The 8,079-nt window shown below is 42.4% G+C and overlaps 1 protein-coding gene across 4 annotated transcripts; it reads left to right on the plus strand.

Annotated features, from left to right (window-relative positions):
* Window positions 1-312: 312 nt before the first annotated feature.
* rprd1b (regulation of nuclear pre-mRNA domain containing 1B) lies at window positions 313-7,906 on the plus strand. 4 transcript variants are annotated; one of them, XM_052059288.1, is made up of 8 exons: window positions 313-400; window positions 836-1,059; window positions 2,551-2,680; window positions 3,020-3,153; window positions 3,354-3,478; window positions 4,559-4,685; window positions 5,093-5,268; window positions 6,336-7,906. In XM_052059288.1, exons 2-8 carry the CDS (start codon window positions 909-911, stop codon window positions 6,483-6,485), a joined length of 993 nt encoding a protein of 330 aa, XP_051915248.1. In that variant the 5' UTR covers window positions 313-400; window positions 836-908; the 3' UTR covers window positions 6,486-7,906. The 4 variants fall into 4 exon arrangements, with proteins under 4 accessions (XP_051915248.1, XP_051915249.1, XP_051915251.1 ...); XM_052059290.1 differs by having other exon boundaries at window positions 328-346; XM_052059289.1 differs by having other exon boundaries at window positions 324-1,059.
* The last annotated feature ends 173 nt before the right edge of the window (window positions 7,907-8,079 follow it).

Below are 8,079 nucleotides of genomic sequence, written 5' to 3' on the forward strand. Positions count from 1 at the left end.
ATTTTATAGGTAAGACAATTAATTATTAGGAAACAAAATTTAAACTGCCTCAAAAAACCTGATGTGCTACAAAAATAAAAGAAAATGTGATTTTTAAAAACATGTTTCGGACATAAAAGTTTAAACGTATTCAGGGCACGAGGCACAAATGTGAATTTCAAAATACTGTAGTATATATATATTTTCAGGTGGCAAAAGTAGGAGTAGACTATCTCCGCCAGTATAAAATAGTAAAAGTAAACAAAAAAAGAGTAAACTGTGAATGAATGCAGACAAAGAGAAAAAAATGAAAAAGAGGCGTTCGATTACTGGTGACGTCACTAGCCCGCGACGCAAATGTTGAAGTGTAAGTGCAAGCTGCCATTTTTTTGATAATTCCTCCTGATTAGTTCAGCTAAAGGTAACGACCCTACGAGTCACTCCGCTTTGAGGTTTACCAATTCATTAATCCCGTTTTCGTGCCGAACAAGTATTCACCTCTGAATTTACAAAAGTTCCGGCATTTCAACTCCGGCAAAAGCGCAGGCTAGCTCGTAGTATGCGGATGGCTACTTAGCTGACGCTGGCTAAGTGTTAGCTGTGACTGTAAACAAACACTTGAGCTACTGAGCAAACTGCTTCTCTTGAGCCAACTCAAAAGCTGCACGTTTGTTATCTCCTCACAGCATTCACGGAGTTCAGCGGCTTGTATAACGCTATTAGAGTTTTGCTTGAGTGGGCAACGGACGGGCGCTCCTTTTTTGGAGAGTGGGGGTTGTTTTTAATCTTCCGTCTACTTGCGTGAAGTGCAACTTTAGTTTTGATGAGAGTGACTCAAGTGGTTTCCTCCAACCAGCTCGAAGCGCCATCAATTTAGAGCGGAGTCGTGGTGAGGCTGCTCCCAAGGAGACGCGCGCCAGCACGCGGACATGTCGTCGTTTTCCGAGGCGGCGCTGGAGAAGAAGCTGTCGGAGCTGAGCAGCTCGCAGCAGAGCGTTCAGACTTTATCTCTGTGGATCATCCACCACCGCAAACACTCGGGCCTCATCGTCAAAGTGTGGCACAGAGAGCTGAAGAAAGGTGAGGCCGACTAATCAAACCTTTTCTAACTTTTTTTCATTGGATGTGCATTATTTTTGGCACGTTCCTCACACTGGGGTAATAAGTAGCCGGGCGGGAAATAATTGTGCCCCTCCCCATCACCGTCAATAATGTACAGCAGGGGTCCCCAAACTTTTTCCTGTGAGGGCCACATAACTTTTCCCTTGTCAGTTTGTAACATCAACGATCGTAGGGGAGCTTAAAAAATGTATTGTTTCCCAGAAAACCACACATATAACCAATTAACCCTTTCCAGGTTCTTTACAGAAAAAAAGTCAGGAAACAAATAATAACACTATTAATGAAACAAATAATAACTAAATAACCCTCTCTGAGTTCTTCACAGAAAAAAACAGGAAATAAATAATGACTAAACAACTCTCTCTCTTTATAGCCCCTTGAAATCCACAAAAAAAAGAGTTCTGCCATCTACGAGAACGCCACCTATCTTGTCTTGTTTATGTCTGCTACCGTCTTGTTCACGTGTTCTACAGATTGATCTGAGACACAACTAAAACACTGAAACATTCTATGGTGTGTAAATAACTTTGTGACCTTGATTTCAACCCTATTTGCGTCATGGGTTATTTTGCCCCGAAGACCACCTTTATACTTTTTTTTTTTAACAGCTTCCATGGAAATGTGAATAAAAACAACATTTCAATGTTTCTGCAGTTGGGGACAATCTAGGACAATCAAGTTAAAAAATTATCATTTAGGGGTTTTTTGGGGCATTTTTAACACAGTGACGGGTCATTTTGACCCGAGGACAACAGGAGGGTTAGAGGGCCGGGTCAAATGTAGTAGTTTGGGGACCCCTGATGTACAGTATTTAAATAAATACAGTAATAAATGATCTGCATTACAACAAGCAACACCACATTATTATATATAACAGTTTGGGATGCTGATGCTAAAATAAAGATAAATTAACATTAAAAGTTTAGTAACATTACTCAGCACTGCAACTTTCCAGTACTGTTTTAAAAAAAAAATCTTTCAAATGACTACTACTTCTTTTCCTTTTGGCTTTTCCCTTAGTTGCCTCCATCTAACCCTGTTTTGTGCATCCTCTTCTCTCACACCAGCTATCTTTCAAATGACGACTTAACAAAATTGTATCAAACAAATTTAGCATAAACAGTCAAAGGGCAAGTCCCAAATGTACTTTTACGGTGATAAATAATATAGTACAGTAATCCATGGACGTATGTTCAAGTAATATGCCCTGACTAAGAGACAAGCTTTATGTCACCACTAAATTTATTCCAGAAGTTGACGATAGTATTCGCCATGTGTTTTGTTTTTTAATCGGATCATCCATAATCATTTGTTTTTAAGGCTAATGTTGTACGATGACTTTGAAATGTCATTGGTGTGCCATGAGATTTTTATGATGTAAAATATATGCCGTAAAGCTATGACAATGTTGTTGTCAGGTTTCAAGTGTGACTTTTTTTTGTCTTGCAGCGAAAACCAGCAGGAAGCTGACGTTCCTCTATCTGGCCAACGATGTCATCCAAAATAGCAAGAAGAAAGGACCTGAATTCACGAAAGACTTTGAGACGGTCCTCATCGATGCCTGCTCTCATGTTGCCAGGTACGAGGGGATGAGTAAAACTCTGGAAATCGAAATGTCGGTCATGACGGGAATGATTGGTTTTGTGCGTTTGTAAAGGCCCAGAGCTATTCGGACAAGAACAGAGTAATAGGATTTTTGCCTTTTTAAATTTCACATTTTGCTCAGTGATTTTCATGATATTCACCTCTTTTGAAGGGTGTTGTCGAAATAACATTTCGACCTTCAAACGCATGTACCGCATACAACTAGAATGTCTCCCAAGTCATAGTGCGACAGCTTTTCATGCTCCGTGCACTTAGAACACTTGTCTCATCTTTCCTGTTTGTTTTTCCACTGAATTTTACCGTTGTGTTGCAGTGAAGTCGATGAGAGCTGCAAAAAACACATGGAGAGACTCCTGAACATCTGGAAAGAGCGCAACCTCTACAGAAGTGACTTTATTCAGCAGCTCACCCTGGCCATAGAAGACTCTAACAGCCCTCAGCCTACAGGTTGTCTCATAATAATAATAATAATTGTAAATAAAGTCCTTGTCCGTCTGTTGTGGCATCAATTCCAACCTGTTGTATGTGTTTAATGAAATGGCACACACACACAAATGATATGATCCGGTTTTGTAAATGCTGGTTTCTCGCCACAAGCACATTCCAACAGTGGAAATGATGAATAACTCTTCTGTGGTCTTTGACAGTAGAAGAAAAGAAACCGGTGAAACGGACCTACCAGAAGATCCACCAAGAGGAAGAGGAGGATGAGGATGATGACTACAGAAGCATCAGCTCTCCTCACAATACAGATGCCTCCGCTAATCAACTGGTGAGGAGGCAACTCTTCGTTGGGGGGGGAAGTTTAAATAGAAGCTCCAATAGTGGCTGCGGTTGCGCTATGCAGCCACTAGATGGTGCTATGCTTAAGGGAATACAATTGAATCCATCCATCTATCCATCCATTTTCCGAACCGCTTAATCCTCACTAGGGTCGCGGGGGATGTTGGAGCCTATCTCAGCCGTCATCGGGCAGTAGGCGGGGGACACCCTGAACCGGTTGCCAGCCAATCGCAGGGCACACAGAGACGAACAACCATGCGCGCTCACACTCACACCTAGGCACAATTTAGTGTGTCCAATCATCCTGCCATGCATGTTTTTGGAACGTGGGAGGAAACTGGAGCATCCGGAGAAAACCCACGCAGGCCCGGGGAGAACATGCAAACCTCACACGGGGAGGCCGGAGCTGGAATCGAACCCGGTACCTCTGCACTGTGAAGTCGACGAATACAGCTATTTTTATATAGAGCCTTCACACTCGCTGCAGTTGTAACAATGAGAACCGGTCACAAACACAGACATGAAACATATAAATACCAATAGCATGACAAAATAATACTTGTAAGACAAAAACTATGAAGACAAATGATTCAACAAAAAGGCACACAAACCTCGTGGGCTCACATCCGCAAGGGGCTGAATATCCTTAGAGCTCTTGCTTGTCTCCTTCTTCCTTCGTTTAGTCAGTAGTTAACGAAGCTTTTGGTATTATCTTTGTTGGATTATGGCTGCGCAGAGCTCACAAAGTAGTCAAATAATGTCGTGCGGAACCTTTTTAGGTTGCAATTGATTCCTGCTAATAATCACCACTAGATGGCGTAGGAACACTAACAGGGAAACAACTCAATGGGGCTGTAAAGAGAGTTACAATCTGTATATATTAAGCGCATCGCGTTATCGGGCTCACTGTTGACTTTTGAGAAAATTGAATGCTTCAAGACCAAAATTAGGGTTGTGGGTTGACCGGGTGGAGACACAGACACCCTTATGCCCGCGATGAGAGATGGCGAGTTTCACAGTTTCCTCCTCTCCTGCTGTCTAGTTTTATGTTCTTGTAACATCCACTCAGACAGAGGAGCTAGTGAAAGCACTGCAGGATTTGGAGAATGCCGCCTCAGGGGACGCCGCTGTTCGACAGAAAATTGCCTCGTTGCCGCAGGAAGTCCAAGATGTCTCGCTACTGGAAAAAATAACCGGTAAGCTGAATATGTTTTTCTTCTCTATTGCACACTGCAATACAGTGAATCCCCATTTATCGCGCAAAGCTGCAGGATGCTTCGGTGGTCATTGTTCGGAAAACAATTACAATTATTCTATTCAAAAATGTGTGATGTAACCAGCTGTCACAACCAGTCTCCAGAAGAATGTCAATGATACAAGACTGTTTAAAGGTTTTACTGCATTTTAATCAAGGTGAAAGGCGATCTATCGAGGAACACTGTCGCTTCTAAATAAAAACAAACAAAATTTAAAAAATTAATTGGACTTAAAAGCAAAACAGGGGCTGTGCATATTTTCACCATCACAACAATGACATGAATTGAAAGACAGTTGGAATGAATCACAAAATGAGATGCATGTCCTCCCATATGTCCCCCTGTAGACAAGGAGGCAGCAGACAAACTGTCCAAGACGGTGGACGAAGCGTGTCTTCTGCTGGCCGAATACAACGGCCGCTTGGCCGCAGAGCTGGAGGACCGGAGGCAGCTGGCACGTATGCTGACTGACTACATCGGCAGCCAGAAGGAGGCGCTTGTGGAGAGGGAGAAGAAGCTCGAGGCAAGGCAAACTACACAATCAACTAACACTGGCGTTTCCCAACCTTCATTGCGCTCGCGCACCTATTTTACGTCATTCAAATCTCAAAACGCACCACCAAACAAAAAGTACACTGTAATTATGAATATACTGGTCAGGAACTTTGCTCACAATTACCCAGTGTGAAAGGTGGGGCCGTTTTGTTGAATACGGCGATTATTTTTTGTATACAATACAATACATCCTGATTTATATACCGTATTTTCCACACTAAAAGGCGCACTGGATTATGAGGCGCACCTTCAATGAGTCCCCTATTTTGTATTTTTTTTTCATATATTGGATGCACCGCATTATAAGATGCAATCTACAATGCATCCACTAGGTGGAGGTATGCTCAAGGAAACGCCAACAGAACGATCAAATGTCAGTAACACTTATTTATAATAATAATAATAATACATTTTATTTATAAGCGCCTTTCAAGACACCCAAGGACACTTTACAATAACAAAAAACACAAATTTATAAAGCAGTGACATAGTTCATTTAACCAACAGCAAGTTATAACATTGACTCGTTAACGTCGAACTCTTTGCCGCTGCTCTATTTCCATGTTCAACTGTGTAACCGATCGCCTTAGGTTTGAACACTGCGTTGTCGGCGTGTCTCGAGCAAGGAGCCTTTTGGGGTTTAAATATTACCGTAATGACCATACACTAGGCGTATCGAATTTTAAGGTGCGCCATGAACTTTGAAGAAAACGGAAGGCTTTTTGGTGCGCTTTTTAGTGCGGAGAATACGGTAGCGCTTTTACAACAGCTGCAGCTGTAACAAAACAGTAGAGTAAAATAATAAAAACAACACAAGATAAAACACGGACATGAAGCTAGATGAAATGAATGGATGCAGGAGTTACTTGTCCCATCGAGTGGAGTATTTTCCTTCCACTTAAAAATCGTTTTTTGGGTTGTTTTTTGGCCCCTCGTGTGAAACCTGTGTCTGAGTTTCAATTTCATCCTGACTGATTTCAAGTCTCGTGGACAAGTGGCGAAATGAAGTTGCCTGAACGCTGCTGTTGTGCGCAGGAATACAAGCAGAAGCTGGCCAGGGTGACCCAGGTGAGGAAGGAGCTCAAATCTCACATCCAGAGTCTGCCCGACCTCTCCCTCCTTCCCAACGTGACCGGCGGTCTGGCCCCGCTCCCCTCGGCCGGTGACCTCTTCTCCACCGACTGAGTGGTGGGGCTCAGACTAGCTACACCCCCTCGTGTCCTCCCGCACCCAACCTACCAACACACACTTTCAGCATAACCATTGCAGGCTGTGTTGCTTGCCGGGGCCTTGATGAGGTCAACAGGTATCAGGAGGATAATAGAAGGGTGGGATGATCGTGGGATCGCCGTCGGGACAATAACCGGTTTTGTGAAATCTCAGCGCCCCACAGAAAAAACAGAGACTATGTCAGCCTGGATTTTCCCACTTAGTTTCCACGCCACCAGCTTGGAATGAGTTCTTTCCTGTTTGTTTTTATCATTATTTTTATTTGTAATGCCATAACATGTAAGTGAATAAAGAGGCCCGGGTTAAGTCGGCCGGAGTTACGGTGTGGCGTTCGTGGTGCTTGTATATTACCCGGATTTGCGTATGTTCAATTGGCCTTCCGAGAGCTTGTGACTACACTGCTGTCAAGAATGTACCATTGATTAGTTTAATTGTTTTTTTTTTTGTTTTGTTTGTTTTGTTTTAAATAGTTCAGGTGGAGATTACAGAGACAGTGCCATCATGGCAGACTTGATTTCCAAGGAGGCATTTTTCAGAATTTCACCACCACCAGTGCTTCATTTTATTGTATGCAATAATTGGTCATTCAGATGAAGAGACACAAGGTAGTTTAACCGTCTAAATAAACCCAAATTCTCAGTGGCTTCCATCAAGTATCCTCGAGTTCTCTCTACAGAGTCACAACCAATGGAAATAAAACCATCATGTGCAAATGAATGACTGGAGCAAGTCCTTGTCACCTGCTTAAGAATAGAATAATCCTCTTTCCAAGTATTGCCCAAGTCCCACTTGTATGTCCAGACATCAAAAAACAGCCACTGTGGAGTAGGCATGCGTTCCCGACATTTAAGGTCAGCTAGAGAGAAGTAGCTTATTTTGGTTTATTATACCTAGCTCATTTTTAATTTCAACTTGTCAAGTCAACAGTATTTATAGAGCACTTTCAAACAGCCATCGCTGCATACAAAGTGCTGTGCATGGAGCAATTTAACATGCACAATAAAACAAAGAGAGGTTTTTGATATCAGAATATCAGGAGTGTTTGCTAAACCAAAGTTTGTGTATGTGTGTGTGCATTTTTTATTTCCCCATGCAGTCAATGGTGGGCCTCCCAAGCACATTCTTGACCTCTGTAGTCAACTAAGGCTGTGTGAAACGATACAAATGCCCCTGCAGCCACTGGAAGCGAGGAAAGACGTGGCACCAGTTTGTTCCACTGTAGTTTAGTTAAATCTACTGTATCCTCATGCTGTGCAGTCTGCATTTCTCTCTGCATAACCAAATTGTACAAGCCGGAGTCTACCAGTAGGGTAGTTTTATTTCTGTAATGAAAGTGGTTCCAATGGATGCCAATAAAACGGACCCATTTGGACAAATACATGTCTTTACTTTGATTTAAAAACAAAAATGGGAGAAAAGAACATGAGTCATGAACATCAGCCATGGAGTTTCAAGGCTCAGACCGGCTGACATTATCGTCTACAGCATTTAAAGTAAGATGTATAGTTTTAGGCTTATTAGTGTGTCAGTCTATTTCGTTGTTTTTTTT

This window comes from Hippocampus zosterae, chromosome 2 (genome assembly GCF_025434085.1).
Source record: "Hippocampus zosterae strain Florida chromosome 2, ASM2543408v3, whole genome shotgun sequence".
NCBI classification, from domain to species: Eukaryota; Metazoa; Chordata; class Actinopteri; order Syngnathiformes; family Syngnathidae; genus Hippocampus; species Hippocampus zosterae.

Bases quoted from the DNA above. Each gene is read 5' to 3' on its own strand.
- rprd1b (XM_052059288.1), top strand. From the start codon at position 909: ATGTCGTCGTTTTCCGAGGCGGCGCTGGAGAAGAAGCTGTCGGAGCTG. The intron at 1,060-2,550 runs GTGAGGCCGACT...TTTGTCTTGCAG, and splicing joins GCACAGAGAGCTGAAGAAAG to CGAAAACCAGCAGGAAGCTG. The intron at 3,479-4,558 runs GTGAGGAGGCAA...ACATCCACTCAG, and splicing joins ATGCCTCCGCTAATCAACTG to ACAGAGGAGCTAGTGAAAGC.